The 17,782-nt window shown below is 43.9% G+C and overlaps 2 protein-coding genes across 5 annotated transcripts in view; one reads left to right on the forward strand and one right to left on the reverse strand.

Annotated features, from left to right (window-relative positions):
• The window catches only part of drosha (drosha ribonuclease III), a 39,605-nt gene extending 37,076 nt beyond the window's left edge, over nt 1-2,529 (forward strand). For all 4 annotated transcript variants that reach the window (XM_053639847.1, XM_053639846.1, XM_053639848.1 and 1 more), the window contains exon 31: nt 2,168-2,529. In XM_053639847.1, the coding sequence (XP_053495822.1) occupies nt 2,168-2,298 (131 nt within the window). In that variant the 3' untranslated portion in view covers nt 2,299-2,529. The remainder of the gene's footprint in view (nt 1-2,167) is intronic.
• Nucleotides 2,530-2,933: 404 nt separating this feature from the next.
• On the reverse strand, nt 2,934-17,069 carry LOC128617080 (cadherin-10-like). Its single transcript, XM_053640067.1, has 11 exons — nt 15,219-17,069; nt 11,805-12,099; nt 9,949-10,068; nt 9,207-9,374; nt 8,059-8,240; nt 7,709-7,953; nt 6,876-7,012; nt 6,119-6,234; nt 5,880-5,997; nt 5,332-5,583; nt 2,934-5,158 (listed from the first exon to the last, which is right to left on the reverse strand). The coding sequence occupies exons 1-11, from the start codon at nt 15,432-15,434 to the stop codon at nt 4,665-4,667; spliced, it is 2,343 nt and encodes a 780-aa protein (XP_053496042.1). The 5' UTR covers nt 15,435-17,069; the 3' UTR covers nt 2,934-4,664.
• Between the last annotated feature and the right edge of the window lie 713 nt (nt 17,070-17,782).

Below are 17,782 nucleotides of genomic sequence, written 5' to 3' on the forward strand. Positions count from 1 at the left end.
GGCTCCTCCTCCTTCTCCTTCTCCCACTCATCCTCCTCCTTCTATGGCTCCTTCTCTTTCTCCCACTCATCCTCCTCCTTCTATGGCTCCTCCTCATTCTCCTCCTCCATGTTCTTCAGCTCCTCCTCCTTCAGCTTTTCTTTCTCCTCCTTCTAATTCTTTCTCCTCCTGCTTCACTTCCTCCTTCACCCTCTTCTTCTTCTGCTCCTCCTTCTTCTCTTTCGTCATCTTCTTTCTCCGCCCCCTTTTCCCCTGCCTTCGGTTCCTTCTTCTCCTTCTCCCTTTTCTTTGCTGCTCTTTCTTCTGTATATCCTTTTCCTGCTTCTCCTCCACCTCCTCCTCCCTCCTCTTTCCATCTCATCATGCAGCCTTGCTGATGGACAGCACCTACTTTAAGCGAGTGTGAGGAAACACAAACGCTGCAGAATTACAGGTTTCAGTGTGCCAGCTTGAGGAAGCAGATGAGTCCTCTCTCTCGGTGTCTCTCTCTCTCTCTCTCTCTGTCTTTCACCTTCTTATTCTGTCGCTGTTCGCGTGTTTTTTTGTTGCTGTAGGGTTGATTGATATTTGCTCGTTTCTGGTAAAGGAACATCTGTCCCTTTTCATCTGAATAAATTAGCGATGCAGCCTTGATAAAGGTCAGCTTACTTTAATCATCTTCCACTGTTTCTCTCCTTCTCTCTTTCTCTCTTCTCTTTTTTGCTCTTTCTCTCTCCCACCCTTTCTCTCTCTCTCCCACCCTTTCTCTCTCTCTCTCTCTCTCTCCCACCCTTTCTCTCTCTCTCCCACCCTTTCTCTCTCTCTCTCTCTCTCTCTCCCACCCTTTCTCTCTCTCTCTCCCACCCTTTCTCTCTCTCTCTCCCACCCTTTCTCTCTCTCTCCCACCCTTTCTCTCTCTCTCCCACCCTTTCTCTCTCTCGCTCTCTCTCTCCCACCCTTTCTCTCTCTCGCTCTCTCTCTCCCACCCTTTCTCTCTCTCTCTCTCTCTCTCCCACACTTTCTCTCTCTCTCTCTCTCTCTCCCACCCTTTCTCTCTCTCTCTCTCTCTCTCTCTCCCACCCTTTCTCTCTCTCTCTCTCTCTCCCACCCTTTCTCTCTCTCTCTCTCTCTCCCACCCTTTCTCTTTCTCTCTCCCACCCTTTCTCTCTCTTTCTCTCTCCCACCCTTTCTCTTTCTCTCTCCCACCCTTTCTCTTTCTCTCTCCCACCCTTTCTCTTTCTCTCTCCCACCCTTTCTCTCTCTCTCCCACCCTCTCTCTCTCTCTCCCACCCTCTCTCTCTCTCTCTCTCTCTCCCACCCTTTCTCTCTCTCTCTCTCTCCCACCCTTTCTCTCTCTCTCCCACCCTTTCTCTCTCTCTCCCACCCTTTCTCTCTCTCTCCCACCCTTTCTCTCTCTCTCTCTCCCACCCTTTCTCTTTCTCTCTCCCACCCTTTCTCTTTCTCTCTCCCACCCTTTCTCTCTCTATCTCTCTCTCCCACCCTTTCTCTCTCTCTCTCTCTCTCCCACCCTTTCTCTCTCTCTCTCTCTCTCTCTCCCACCCTTTCTCTCTCTCTCTTCCACCCTTTCTCTCTCTCTCTCTCTCTCTCTCTCCCACCCTTTCTCTTTCTCTCTCCCACCCTTTCTCTTTCTCTCTCCCACCCTTTCTCTCTCTATCTCTCTCTCCCACCCTTTCTCTCTCTCTCCCACCCTTTCTCTCTCTCTCTCTCTCTCCCACCCTTTCTCTCTCTCTCTCTCTCTCCCACCCTTTCTCTCTCTCTCTCCCACCCTTTCTCTCTCTCTTTCTCTCTCTCTCTCTCTCTCCCACCCTTTCTCTCTCTCTCTCTCTCTCCCACCCTTTCTCTCTCTCTCTCCCACCCTTTCTCTCTCTCTCTCTCCCACCCTTTCTCTCTCTCTTTCTCTCTCTCTCTCTCTCTCTCTCCTACTGAGGTAATGTTATTAAAGAGGTTTTAAGTTATAATACTCAAGCCAAAGTTTCTCCAATTATAAGAAGATTACTGAAGAGAATTTTTTAAAAAAGTTTTATTTAAAAAAAAATACGTACAACAATCCTATCACACCGTTTCTCATCTTATAACCGTGTTCCATGATGTATTGCCCGTATCCTTGCGGACCTGGACATCCGTCGTTTGGGTTTATTTTCCACGCTTGTTGTGTGCCTCGTTGCAGATAACTTCCCTCAGATGGCCCATCAGAAGCGCTTCATCGAGCGGAAGTACCGTCAGGAGCTGAAGGAGATGAGGAGAGAGCGAGAGCGGCAAGAGCGGGAGAGCGACGATGCCGAGGACGCTCGCAAATGAAGAAGGAAAGCATCACACACACACACACACACACACACACACACACAGTATAATAATCACCAGTTGTGGACTCAATCCATCGTTTCCAAGATGGCCGAAGAGACCCAGCCGAAGGGAACACCGCCTCCTGTCTATTTGGTTTATACCGTTATTTTAAATAAAATGTGTTTTTTTAATGAACTAATACATCAATTGTGAGAAAGCTATTATAAATAAACCATGCAAACGCCTCAGAAATCGGTCGAGTTCTTTTATTTTACATGTTTATACTTCTTTTAAAAGTGGAAGCGCATTTTTGGACCCGTCAACGCTGGCATGGACGCGACGCTGCGGTGAATCCCTCGAGTGCTGCTTCACACCAGTCCTAACGTGTCTGTTTTTAATCAGCACCTCCTGATACTGTATATACACTGCACCTTGGGTGGTGATCAAATGAACAGTAGTGTTTAATAAGCGGAGCTGGAAGCAAACTCCGAAAACTCGTTAATCCGTTTAACCGAAGACTTTTGGTCAAAAGTGGGTTAAATCTGCTGTCGCTTTGAGCAGCTGCTTAATACAGTTCCACTTCTCCGTATCTCCGTGTGGAGTTTGTAGGATTTCTCATAACCCAAAGGCATCATGTGTTAGAAAAATCATCATGGGAAACACTTTTTTTATTTGTTGTATCTCTGTGTATTTTAATGTTGTATAAATATCTGATACAAAATATGACAGTGTACAATACAGTAAGATAGATAGCGATTGCTGCATGGTACATCTATGTTTTTGCCGTTTATCTGCGTTTTATTAGCACTAAGTATAAGGTTCTGGCCAAACGCCCAGCCCAAATGTAGTATATCCCAAAAACCCCACAACATGGCCATACACCAGCCCTGTGTGTGCAGGGGGTAACACAAGGGGGTAAAACAGGGGGTAGCATGGGTATCTGACAGTACAGTGACTGTGCAGTTTAAATATGACTGATTCATGATTGACAACTGATTCTCCGACTACAAGCTGACTTATTTGTTGACTGACACACTGACTAAATGACTTACTGACACAGTTTTAATGACTGACCAATTTGACTCACTCACTGAATAACTGACTCACCAATTGATTCACTAAATGACTGACTGACTCACCAGTTGACTCACTCACTGAATAACTGACTCACCAATTGATTCACTAAATGACTGACTGACTCACCAGTTGACTCACTGACTCACCGAATGACTGACTGACTCACCAATTGACTCACTCACTGAATGGCTGACTCTCTGACTACAAACTGCCTTACTTGCTGACTTACCCACTGATTAAAGGACTGAACGACCGATTCAATGACTGACTCACTGACTCTGTTTACTGAGTTACTGGCTGACGGACTGTGAGGCTCAGTGACGGACTGACTTACTGTCAGAATAGTATTACCGACAGATGATCCATCACTTACTGACTCACTGACTGCTTCACCTTTACTCACACACTGACTCAATTACAGACTAATTCTATGACCGATTGAATCCCAGACTGACTCGCCTAAATGATAAACCCCTAAATGACTGAATGTCTCAAAGGGACTGACTCAAACACTGCAAGCAAGCTGACTCACTGCTAGAGTGACACACTGACTCTCTGACTACAAGGTGAATTAATAATAGGTTGACTTAATGACTGACGACCCAACCTGTTACTTATTTGGTCATAGTTTCCTGTTTATGTGGTTTGGTTCCTGTTTGCTGTTTCTCACTTTCCTTATTTGGTCCTTGCTTCCTGGTCTTCTTACCCCTCACGCTCACCATAGCTTACAGCATTCTCCTGAGACACATTTTCCTTACTTTTTTTTTTAAACGATGGTTTCCTGCATTAAACATGTACACGCTTCCTGACCCACCAATGAAGCTCTGAATTTTGATCCACACCTCTTTTTTTTTTCTTCGATGTTAACCGTGTCATTAATAACAGACACTTTTGTTGTGAAACAACTGAATTATTTTTTTTCAAATAATTTCAGAGTCTCAAGAAGATTCCGTATCTGTGTAGCCCTCTGGTCTTTGGTGTCCTTTATTCCCGACAGGAGTTAACTGACTTTTTCCACTTTTTTTTTTTTAGTTTCTGTACATTCCAGACAGGAAGTATGTACAACTTCCTGTGGCAGTTAGTTATATAGTTAACGTTTTTTTTTTTTTTTTGGGGGGGGGGGTTCTCGGAGAATATATCACAAAAGAACTCCATCCATCATCCGTCAGTTTTACCTCCTTAACCTCCATTCTGTCCTGCTAAACCTGCGCTGTAGATTTCTGCCAGTTTCTTAAATCCTGGCCGTCCGCTTGTTGCGACAAACCGATTGGTCGAATCCATGCACCGCTTTTCACCGAGGTTGGTTACGATTCCCTGTCGCTGTCGCCTCCCCCGTACATTTCCGCGAGTCTCTTAAATCTGGGACCGAACTCGTTCAGGAACTCGTAATCGCTCCATGCGTCGCTGCTGACTGATCCCAGAGAGCTGAGACTCTCAGCGTTCGAACCGTTCCCCTCGTACGCGTACGTCGCCAGCGAATCGTACGGTGGTGCCGCCGGATCCGAATCGTTCTCGCACAGCCTCTGGGAGACGAAGTCCCGGATGTTGGGTTCGGAATTGTTTTGGATTTTGACCACCGGGCGCCACAGGATCTCGGGCGCGACGTCTCTGCGCTGCTTGGTATCGTCGAGCGATTCGGCTTTTCGCAGAGTTCCGATGTCGAAAGCTTGCGTGTCTTCTTCGCCGCCACCTTCGTCGTCGTAGCTCACGACGTTGTCCCTCACGTCCTCTTTGGAGACGATCAGAGGATCGAGCTTCTCTCGCTGCCTCTTCAGAGCCGCGAACAAGACGACGATCACTGCCAAGACAGACCACCGTTAGAGACGGAGGTAGGGTGAAGGGGGGAATTGGAATAAGGGGTGTGGTTAAGTGGACAGAACTAGTTTTTACGAAAGCAACTGACATTACACTAGATTTATGCGAACGTCTTGGTGACGTTAGCGATCTGAAACATCAATAGCATGTTCTTACTTAGCAAAATGACGATACAGAGAAGAATTGCGACTAGCGCTCCCGTGCTAAGTCCAGCGTTAAGTGCGAACGCCTCCATCTCGCATGTCCTCTTGTTTCCGCCACGGTCGCAGGAGCACACGCGTATCGTTAGCGTATTTGTGCTGCTCTGTGCCGGGAAGTCTCCGTCTGCGATCACCACGGGAACCAGGTACAAACTCCTCTCCACGCGACTGTAGCCGTCGCGCTGAGTCAGTATCGTGGCCGTGTTATCTGTGGAAATATTTAAACGAGAAAAACATACCAGCTTTCACTTACGAAGGCTTTAGTCGTTTTATTGTCCGCTCATATTTTTGTTCTATATGTATTTTATCAGACTGATTTTAAACAGCCAGTTCGCACCCATCAAACGAACTAGCGATACAGAAGGCGATTCCAATGCGCCATTTAGCTAGCTAGCAAAACTTGCGAAAGCGTGCTAATTATATGCTAGTTTTTATTTCAATGTGTGACACTACTGAAGTGATTGAAGCTGCAATGTTTAGAAGTTACCCGTTGCTGTAAGTCACCTTTGTTGTCTCGAACGGAGAAGTTGGATTTTTCAAAAGACTCTGACGCTAAACGGAAAAAAAACCGATGGCCTCTGATTGGTCGGTCGGCGTCTGACGCGCTGACGGTTTGGACAGTCTAAAATAAACATGTATATCGGCAGAGAATTAAAAAACAAAACAAAAAAGTAAGCGAAATTGTGTGTAAAATGATATCAAATTAGACAACGATTCACATCTAGTCCACGTTTACGGATTACCTGACCCACTTTGGCGTCGTCGCAGATGAAAGTTTCGTATTCCGTGTCGAACGTCGGTGCGTTGTCGTTAACATCCAGAACTTTGATGTAGATGGGCACGTGACCGATCAGACCATCTGCAAGTGAAACGTCAGGTGGATTAGAGCCGTTTTAACTTAAGGTCAAAAGCCACACCAGGGAAAGTTCCTCGTATTCAGGGTCGGGTTACGCGGCTGCTTAGGACGAGTTTCGGGGCTCTGTAATCAGATTACGCAAATCACCCGGGTGTGGTTCACGTCTCTGAGGTTGCTGGATTTGTCCGCAGTAGAAGCCTCTGAGACAGGGTTTTCTAACAGCGCCTTAAACGTACAGTACTTGACTTTCAGACTGCGAGCATAGAAATAAACGTAATAATGGCCAATGATCGCGGACGTTAACCGGTACTGAAAAAGCACTGGTTAAAGTAGTAAATGACCTACTAGCGGCCACTGATCAGGGTTGAGTCTCCTTGCTTTTGCTGCTCGATCTCCGTGTAGCTTTTCATACCATGAGCAGCTTTACAGAAATCCAGATATCAAATCCTCGTGGTGATTGTGGCGAGGAACAACTCCCTGAGACGCAACAACTACCGTGATTTATAAATCTTTTCTCTTCTATAACCGTGTACCGTAGTCACGTGTGTCAAGCGGAACTCTTACACGTCTTTAACCGCGATCGTTTATAATACTAGCGCGTCATGTGGTGTAATAAGGATATGGATAAGAATAAAAGGACGTACTGTATTCAGCAGCCTGCACTGATATGTTGTGCCAGTCTTTCTCCTCTCTGTCCAGAGAGCGTGCGATGAAGAGCGAGCCGTTACTGGGATGGACGTTGAACACGTGATCCATATCCGTGTTCCAGTCTATCATGTACCTGTCCACAACACACACACACACACACTTTCTTACATTTTCTAACTCTTAACTAATTAAGTATTAAAATGTTTAATTTCCTGATAATATGAATAAAAGGACTCATTATATACAGTACGTACTCTTTTTTTTTTTTTTTTCGAAACGGAATCTAATCTATTTGACATCTATATGCAATCCAACCTCCAGTTATGAAATCGAATACATTATCATACCGTCTAATCTATGGGTACATAAAATAGTTCAGTATATAATCTCACCTACTTTAATCTACTATCTGTGAATCTAATTCTAATCTAATATTTATGTATAGTCTAATCTATTATACAATCCAATCTACCATTTTATACTCTTTATACTACTGTAAAATTTGATTTACTGTAATCTAATTCGGTGTACTGTTAAATAATCGAATCTCTTATCTACCTAATCTACCATTATATAAATCTAATTTACTACAGTCTAATCTAATCCAGTCTACAGTTTTTTTTATATTCTAATCTAATATTTTGTATGATAATCTGATCTAAAATTGTATAAACTAATCTACTACAATCAGATCTAATATTATGGTACATAATGTGACCTACTATAATATTCCATTTACTATAATCTAATCTGCTGTTCTATAGTCTGATATTTATATTACTGATGACGGTCCATTTCATTTAACAGTTAATGCTGATCTTTAGCGTACCTGACGGGTTTACGGTTAGCGTCTGGGTCCACAGCACTAACGGCGCCAATAATCGTTCCGATCTGGGCGTCTTCTTTGACCTCCATCACGTAGGCAGGACGCTTAAAGACCGGCGGCTCGTTAACGTCCTCCACAGAGATCTTCACCGTGGCGGAGTCCCCGGACGTGTGAAAGCGGGGATCCAGGTACACGTTTTCCACCTGCAACCTGAGCATGTACGACGCCCCACTCTCGTAGTCCAGGGGCTGAGCAACAGACAAAATAATAACAGAATCCGAAGTTGCACATTTTTCAGAGTGTTCAATGCTCTACAGTCCTGAAGGACAAGCAGCACTGGTTAGGCTCCCTACCTTCTTCAGAATGAGCACTCCTTCCTGGGTAGTGGGGTCGGTGGTGATTTGAAAGGTGTCCTGCTCATCTGTTATTCTGTAGTTCATCTCGGCGTTCTTACCCGTGTCGGCATCTGTAGCCTTGACCACGCCCAATTCGCTACCCACCTCAGCCGACTCGGGAACACTGAAGTGGTACACACCTGAGGGACACCACGATAACATCGTCAACAGAGATAAGTACGTATGGATCTGGGCTGTATCCCAAACCACACAGTACAGCAGTTAAACAGTATGCCGTACTATCTAGCTAGCTACGCATTGAGCAGCTTCAGTGAAACTCTGTCTGTGGCTGTGTCCCGAAGCACCACGTATACAGCATATAGGCCTGTAGAATGAGTAAGGTGCTTAGTCTGTGTCATGTCCACAATGGATGCGAGCTGATGATGGTGGCTGATATGGCCTAGTGAATAGGGTGTGTGCTTTGGGACACGCCTACAATAGACTACAGATGGCCTTTATGTAGCCTATATAGTGAATAAAGTGTATTATTTGGGACACATCCACAGTAGACTTTAACCAGTACTGAAAAGCGGCCCGTGATCACGGTTGCGCCTCCTTTCTTTTGTTGCTCGATCTCAGTGCGGCTTTTGGATGCCATGCGTTCAGTATTCTTCCAGACATTAGACAAATTTATTGGAGTTATACAAAAGTTCCACAGGGCTCTGTTCTAGGCCCGTTACCCCCCTACACACACACACCATTGTGTTGTCTTCCACGGCTACGCAGCTGTATGTTTCGGCAAAGCCAGATGATTGACACCGGCTTAATAAAGCTGAGGAAGAAATAAACGACATTAAGACACTGGATGCTGTGTAATTTCCTCCTACTTAATTCTGACAAGACAGAAGCGCTTGTACTATGGCCACAGGCAGCTCAATGTAAGCTTTCTGATTATATCATAACTCCTGATGGCCTGTCAGTTACATCATGTGCAGCAGTGAAAGAAAGAAAGTGTGATTATGGATGTCGGTCTCTCAGGGTTTCTTGCTCATGTCATGTCAGGGAGTTGTTGTACGTCACTCTTGCCTCTGGCTTGCTCATCAGGGATTTAGATCTAGACCCAGATTTCTGTCACGGTACACACATGCACACACTCACTCACTCACCATGGGTGAATCGGGGTGGGTTGTTGTTGACATCGACCAGCGTGATGTTGACCTTGGTGGTTCCGGTCAAACCACCCAGCTGTCCCAGCATGTCTTTAGCCTGAATGACCACCTGGTAATGTTCACGGATTTCACGCTTCATGTTGGGCAGAGCCGTCCTGATGATCCCTGAACCGTGGCACAGAGGTACAGCGTTGGTACACGACTTACTCGTCCTCCGTTACTGTCCGGTATCTACCTCTATTCATCACTGTATCTCATAGTGAGTCCATCCCAACGTGTTTAAAGTGCACACTCCGTTTACATGGTTTCGTAGAGAATGTCAGTGAGAGCTGCACAACACAATGGGCTGTTAGAGGAAAATAATCAACGATGGGGTAGTGCGATGAAGCAGAGTCACTGGTACCACCCGAAAGTTGAGTATTTTCCTATAACAGCAGGTTCCTGAGGGTTACATGGTTAGAAACTCCTCTGTCCCGAAGACGTCAGAATACTTAAAGTTACGGCTTTATCTCTGACACGGGAGACTCATAAATGCTAAATAAACCTCTCTTTGGAGAAAACGTCCATATATCAATGATTACACACATTTTTTAAAATATGTTTATGAGGCGTTCCTTTGTATGTTACTATAGAAACGATGATATCAGAGTTATTAAGACCGTTTGACCAGTCAGAATCAGGATATTATTATTATTATTATTATTATTATTATTATTATTATTATTATTATTATACTGACCTGTCTCTGGCTCCACAGAGAAATATGGCTGACCCTGCAGAATGCTGTACACCACCTTGGCACTGTTTCCGTACATGACGTCATCAGCATCTGTCGCTGTTACCTGGACAACGAACGTACCTGAGTGTGAAAGAAGAAATAACGGAGAGAGAATTATAACAGCAATATGTGTGGGTGTTTATGAGGCCTGTATAGTGAATAAGGTGTGTGGTTTGGGACACGCCCCCAATTGACTGATGAAGGTGTTTATGAGGACTGAGTAGTGAGTAGGGTGTGTGGTTTGGGACATGCACGCAGTAGACTGATGATGGTGTTTATGTGGCCTATATAGTGAACAAGGTGTGTGATTTGGGACACGCCCCCAGTGGACTGATGAAGGTGTTTATGAGGACTGAGTAGTGAACAAGGTGTGTGATTTGGGACACGCCCCCAGTGGACTGATGTAGGAGTTTATGAGGACTGAGTAGTGAACAAGGTGTGTGGTTTGGGACACGCCCCCAGTGGACTGATGAGGGTGTTTATGAGGACTGAGTAGTGAGTAGGGTGTGTAGTTTGGGACACGAAACCCAGTGTACTGATGAAGGTGTTTATGTGGCCTATATAGTGAACAAGGTGTGTGATTTGGGACACGCCCCCAGTGGACTGATGAAGGTGTTTATGAGGACTGAGTAGTGAACAAGGTGTGTGGTTTGGGACACGCCCCCAGTGGACTGATGAAGGTGTTTATGTGGCCTATATAGTGAACAAGGTGTGTGATTCGGGACACGCCCCCAGTGGACTGATGAAGGTGTTTATGTGGCCTATATAGTGAACAAGGTGTGTGATTTGGGCCACGCCCCCAGTGGACTGATGAAGGTGTTCATGAGGACTGTGTAGTGAGTAGGGTGTGTGGTTTGGGACATGCCCTAGGAGGGAGCGATATAGTGACTGAAGGTCATTGCCTTTTTGGCTTTGCATCAATAAGTACATATGCAAAATAAAGTGTGCATAACAAGTTCATTCAAATTGAAATGGAAAACACACCTGATATGTAATACATCAATACATCAATATCACTGATACAGACAGATGGAGATAGAGTACGGTGATTTCTGATTGGCTCAGAGAACTACTGTGCGTTCCGATTGGCCGAGAGAAGTATGGTGCGTTCTGATTGGCTCAGAGAAGTACTGTGCGTTCTGATTGTCCCGAGAGAAGTACAGTATATGCTTTGTCTATTTAATATTAATATAGTTCTGTATATGACCAGTTAAAATGAACCAAAATGAATCTGATCTCGAGCGAAAGTAAACACGCCCACTTATTGTTATCACTCCACACACCCAATTAACACTGTGCTAAATATAGCAGGTTAGCAGTATGTGCTGGGAGCGTGCGTCTGTTACGGTCTGAACTCCATCCGTGGCGTCTCAACTATTTAGCTGAACAAAAATCACAAGTCCTTCACGCAGCTGAATTCTGAATTCTGGTTTTCACTGACATGCCTCACTTCACTCTGGTCACATTCGCAATAATCAACTCGACTCTGAATGTAAATGACTTTTATGTAAAGGCCACACAGGGCCACGCTATGTCTGGGTGATGAAGCCTGCTGACTGGAACAGATGGCACAGCTCACACACTCTCACACACTCACACACACACACACAAACGTGCGAATGAATATAAAGTGCCTTCCTTTTTCTGAACTGGTCGATAATAGAGACAAATCATAGAGAGAGAGAGAGAGAGAGATGGAAAGACAAATAAACAAACATACGGATATTGGATCAGAGATATAAATATGGATTGACTGGAAGACAGAGGGATAAACAGACTGACACACACAGCTCGACAGTGATTGGCTGATGCCTCACCGACGTCGGCCATTTCCTGTACGGAGGCGACGTATGGGTCTCGGGTGAACTTTGGCTCGTTATCGTTAATGTCGTGGATTTTGACGATGAACGTCGACGGACCCTCGAGGTCTCGACCTGTCGCTTTATCCACCGCCTTCGCACTCAGAGTGTAAGACGCTTTCTCCTCACGGTCCAGCCGTCTCGTGGCGTGGAGATCGCCCGAATCCTCATTGATGACGAATACGGTCCCGGCTCCCTCCCCCGAGAGGACGTACTTCACCTTCCCGTCCTCTCGGTCTTTATCCGAGTGCAGCTATACAGACAGAAAACCATGTTATTCTGCACAGCCCTCATTAGCAGTACTTGAAAGCATTGTGAAGCCATTTTACGCTAGTTCTTGCTGACTAGCACGATCAGCTAACAAACAAAACGATCGCTAGCTATAAAACGATAACTCAAGTAAACCAAAGTAGGTCAAAGCATGCGACGGTCTGAGGTGAAACAGGTTCGCCTTTTAAACGGAGCCGTGTTTTCAGGTATGTGCAGTTACGATTAGCATGCTAGCTTAGCACAGGTGTTTACAGGAGGCTTATAGGAGTCTTTTAGGACACTGACTTTCAGCAGACTTTCTTCTTTCTTTCTTTCTTTCTTTTTTTTTTGCCCTAAATAGCTCGGAGATATATTTCTCTGAGCGCTATTTAAAATCATATTCGTATAGAATCTAAAATCCCAGTGGCCTTAAAAGTGTATTCATGAGGGAGTGAACACTAGACAGATAGTCACCTGTGTCGTGTCCTAATTCACACTGCTCACGGCTAACTATAGCAAACTCATTTATCACGCTGCTGTCTTTAAACAAATCTATTAGTACGGATGAAAAATTAGACAGGGACTCTATTAGCGGGATTGCCGCTAAACGCTAAAGGGAGACTTTTACAATGCCCCACGCAGCACAATGTGGTGTTGAGCGATAACTTAGCTAGCTGTGAGTTTAGCTAAACTCGGATTTGGAACACAGCCAGTATTAACCCCGTGTCCTCATGCTAAATGATGCCATTTTCTCCTCTCTCTCGCACCACATTAGCCCTTCCCGCTAAAGATAAGAAGGCACGAGAGTGAAGAAATTGCCTCTTTTTTTACCACAGTGTCCGTGCGTCGCTTTTCCTATGGATCGTGTAATTACATTCCCGATATAAATTGATCGCGAGTGCATTTCAATGTTCGCTGGGGCTCGAGAATTGATTTCCTTTTTTTCTCTCTCTCTGTCTCTCTGTTTTAGATTAGCAGCCAGTACATCCTTTCCTTAATGGTTCATTTCCACCTCGTATCTTTCTGGGAAACTAAACTGCAACTTAAGTCTTGGTAACTGTTAATGCTACAGTTAGCTAAACTCACAACACGACAGTCAGCTTAAAACAAAAACACTGCCGTTAGTTTAAATGATAATACCACGACTCGCTATAACTGACTACAACTGAGGTCTTCTGAAGTTCTTAGTCAAGTTCTGAGTGCTGAGTCGAGCAGAGGATCACAGCGCCTGTGACGAGTCTTCACCCGTGATGCGTGATCTGAGAACCACATCCTACTACTGGACAACCTGATTTGAATAAGAACCCCAGAAGTGTGTAAATCGAATTAATATACGCTCGTGCCCCACTTTGTGTAAAGCCTGCACTCTCCGTAGTCGCCCTCTGAAGCGTGGACACCTCGGTAAGGGTTTAAACAAATTGCACCGTGGATGCGTTTCCTGCTTATCTAAACAAGAAGCCATATTACGCATTAATAACAAATGGCGAGCCTGGTTCATTTATCAGTTGCAGGTCGCTCAGCCTGAACCTTCTGTTTAATTCCAAACCCAGGAGGTGTGTAATTGTGTAAATAATCTCACAGCGTTTGACGTGTGGTGCACGTAAAAGTGGCAGAAAACAAACGGAGAACTTTAGCGTTACGTTGAATTTGTTCTACGGTGAAAGTTCAGGACTACTGGAATGGCCGTACAAACAGCTGTCGGTTTGTTACGTTACCCCATATATCCTTCATCCCGTCAGAACAGACCACACTGCCAAGTCGGATCAGTCCTAACAGTTGTCCAAAAGAGGACTGAAAACATTTTAAAATATGCTCAAATTCCTCTGAATGACTGGTGTTCTAACCAGCTTAGTGCATTTCTGGGCTGGGCTCCAGATTCACTGCAACCCTGACAAGGATGAAGCCAAGTTTTTCTGACGTTCTTAGAAAGTTCTTACCCAAGTTCTCCTCATGTTCATAGCCAAATTCTTCTGATGCTTTAAGCCAAGGTCATATGAGGTTCTTCGCTACAGTTTCCTGACCTACTTACTCAAGTTCTTCTTCAGATTTATCTGAAGTTCTTGGACAAATTCTAGTCTCCAGATCCACCATGACCCTGACCAGGATAGAGCCAAGTTCTTCTGAAGTTCTTAGCCGAATTCAAATTCTGTGCATTTCATAGCAATGGGAAAATGTTAAAATATGCTATATTTCCAGTGGTTGTTCTATTCCCAGCTTGCACCCAGGGTTTCTGAGATCTAGATCTACTATCACCCAGACCAGTATAAAGCCAATACAAGTGATTAATGAAAGCTAAAGATATCTTTGCCTGAGTAGGACCGCTGTCCCATCAAGGGTGTGTGTCCGCACCCCTTTGTCTAGTGGTCCTGGGAGAGGTTCTGGATACACCACAGCCAAGGTAAAGCAATAAATGCATTGAATTTGAATATCATCTTTGGACTGGATTGGATGGGGGAAGGCGGGGGGGCACGGTGACTTAGTGGTTAGCACATTTGCCTTGCACCTCCAGGGTTGAGGGTTGGATCCCACATCCACCCTGTGTGCACGGAGCTTGCATGTTCTCCCCGTGCTTGGTTTCCTCCCGGTACTCCAGCTTCCTCTCCCAGTCCAAAGACGTGTTGTAGGTTGAGTGGCATTGCTAAATTCTCCGTACTGTGTGAATGGGTGTGTGAGTGTGTGTGCCCTGTAATAGGTTGACCCCCCCCGTTGAGCACCTTGTGTCCCAAGTTCCCCAGGAGAGGCTCCAGGCTCCCCATGACACTATGTACAATAAGCGGTGTAGAAAATGGATGGATGGATTGAACGTTGGATTGGTATGTGTATGATGGTTTCAACAACCACCCCAAAGCTAAAGCGAATTTCTAAAGATGAGCTTGCTAGTCGTTGCGGAGCCATCCAAATCTTTGGAACTTTACAAGAAAAAGCGATAACGCTTGGCCTCAGTTTTCTTTCATGTAAATTCAAATGTAAATACAGTTGTCATGGAGGAGATGGAGTAGTCAGTGGAATGAAGCCAGAATTTAAACAAATGTTGGAAACCGTGTCAGATGTCTGTAATGTAAACTCGACTTTTCTTTAAAATAGATAGAGGAACTAGAAAAACAAGGGCCCTATCCCCTGTACCTTTCCCACATACTGATCTTCATTTCCTGTGTACTCCTCCAACAGGAAGAACTGATTCCACATCCACCCTCGTTTGGAGCGTCTGAGCGTTACCGGCCCTCCGTCCGCTCTCATCTGGCTCCTTGTTTCTCTGCTTAGTTCCCCTGTAGTCCTCAGCATGCACTTTGCTTCTTCCCACAGGGAAAGCCATGCTAATAAAACCAGAGGAGTTCTCATTCTGCAATGAGTATCCAGTGAAAAACCTGCTTCAGGAATCCTGTAAAGCTCCAACCAAATTATCCGTCCATCAACGACAGTCCAGGTCTTCTGGAAGTGTATTCATTTCTCCATTAGGTCCAGATTTCAGTGTCCACCTAAAAGCAAGGGAGAAAAAGCATGACTTCGTGATTACGCTTCTGAATGAGAAATGTCGTACTTTTTATGGCTACTAAACTAATGTGGTAGAACATCTTGAATTAGTGTTGAACCTTTGAGGCACAATCCTGAACAATTTTTTTCAAACGTTTCATGAGCATCACGAGTCTTGTGTCATGGGTGATTTTAATTACTGACTGATCATTGGCAGAGTTGTTAACTACCGTACATTTCTCTCTTTTGAGTTCTTAAAACTAAAGTTCTTCTTCCACAAAAGTTCTTCTAAAGCTACTTAATTTGGCCACAAACCTAGTCAAGTTCCTCTGAAGTTCTAGTCAAAGCCAAATTCTTCTAAAGTCTTCATAGCCTACGTTTTTAGGAACAGAAGAACCAGATAAGTTAGATCAGCTAATTATAAAATGATATATAGCTAAGTTCTTATAAAGTTCTCACCAAATTCTTTTGATGTTCTTAACCAAGATTTTCAGTAGTTCCTATTTAAATATTTCTGAAATTCTTAGCCAAATTATTCTGATGTTCTTAGCCACGTTCTTGTAAAGGTCTTAGCCAAATTCTTCTAAAATTCTTAGCCATGTTTTTCTGAGGTTCCCAGTTTTACCTCAAGTTCTTACCCAAATTCTTTTGAGGTTTTAGGCAATTCCATCTGAAGTTCTTACCTAGGCTTTGTGAAGTTTTTACCCAAATATTCTGATGTTTTTGGTCAAGTTTTTCTGAAGTTCTTAGCCAAGTTCTTGTAACGGTCTTAGCCAAATTCTAAAAATTATTAGCTAGGTTGTTCTGAAGTTCTTACCCAAATTCTCCTGAGGTTTTTCGGCAAGTCCATCTGAAGTTCTTAACTAAATGTTGTGAAGTTTTTACCCAACTTTTCTGATGTTTTTCGTCAGGTTTTTCTGAAGTTCTTAGCAGTTAGCTAAAGAGTGAACTTAGTTAACTAACCTATCACCAAAAAAAAAAAAAAAAAAAAAAATTTATTGATGTTCAGCTGGCTAAGAACTTCTGATATATATGAAAATTAGAGTCAATGATGCCATCGAACAAAACAATGTTAGAGCATGAGTTTAATGAGATCAGTCGTCCGAGGCCATGCAGATTTGACATGCTGCAGTTTGGATGGTTTGCAATGCAAATGATGAGGTAATGTACACATGAACCCACTGAGTGACAGCATCTCAGGTGCAGACCGTCACACTGACATTACAAATATCAAGAAAAGCTGCTTATTATTCATTCTTTTCTTTAAAAAAAAAAAAATCAGCTATTTCAATTTTACCTGTTTTTTTACACGCTGATTCGTTAATATCTTTCGAAATTTTCTGACGTGCTTTTAATTAGTTAGTATACTTCACGTGCTAACAGACTAGATAATTAGCTAGCTTTATAATTAGCTAAAGGAACACAGCTATGTCTGACGCAATGCCTTTTGGGTAAGGGATGTCGATCGTCGTTGAATAAGCACGAAACCGTTGGGATAAGCTTTCCCTTGTTTCTAAGCTCACTCAGAAGTGTACACTACAGCAAAGAGGGGACGAGTGAAGGAGCGCGAGAGTCCTGCAGAGCTGAAACCAGGTCAGACCTTTCCTTACACAGTCAATCAATGGAAAGTGTTCAGCCTACCACAGAGAAGCACATTATCCTTTTAACGATCGTTTAAACGCGAAGAAGAACGACTTTAATAAACATCCTCGCTTTAAAAATGCTCCTCGTGGAGGATTTTTTTTTTTTTTTTTATCAGAGCGAGACTTTCTAAATGGATATTAATGTGGCGATGCTCCAGGAAACGATAAAACGTATACGATCGCAAACGCTACATGTAAACGCTGTTCAGGATGGGGACAAATCTATAAAACACACACACACACACACACACACACACACTTATTTGTTTGATGGACTTTATTTATTTATTTATTTATTAACATATGACTAGTTTCAGGTACAAAAAAAATGCTTATGTGAGTTATGTAGTGCTTTTGTTCCTCACTCTATGATCAAACTTCATATAGGAATTCCAACATAAAGACACGGTTGTGTGTTGGATTATGGACAATTTGCATACATTTGTTTCCAACTGCAGAAATAGAAAGCAGCTGCGGCGTCACATGATGTTTTCCATATACAGCGGCTATAAAAAGCCTACACACTCCTGTTGAAATGGCAGGTTTTTGTTAAAGCAACCGAGTTAAAGACAT

This window comes from Ictalurus furcatus, chromosome 13, assembly GCF_023375685.1.
Source record: "Ictalurus furcatus strain D&B chromosome 13, Billie_1.0, whole genome shotgun sequence".
Classification (NCBI taxonomy): domain Eukaryota; kingdom Metazoa; phylum Chordata; class Actinopteri; order Siluriformes; family Ictaluridae; genus Ictalurus; species Ictalurus furcatus.

What these genes read in the sequence shown, in the direction of transcription:
- LOC128617080 (XM_053640067.1), bottom strand. Translation starts at nt 15,434, where the DNA reads ATGAGAACTCCTCTGGTTTTATTAGCATGGCTTTCCCTGTGGGAAGAA. An exon ending in CTCTGTGGAGCCAGAGACAG is followed by an intron (nt 9,375 to 9,948) that starts GTCAGTATAATA and finishes GCCACGGTTCAG; the next exon opens with GGATCATCAGGACGGCTCTG. An exon ending in ACGACGCCAAAGTGGGTCAG is followed by an intron (nt 5,998 to 6,118) that starts GTAATCCGTAAA and finishes TGTTTATTTTAG; the next exon opens with ACTGTCCAAACCGTCAGCGC.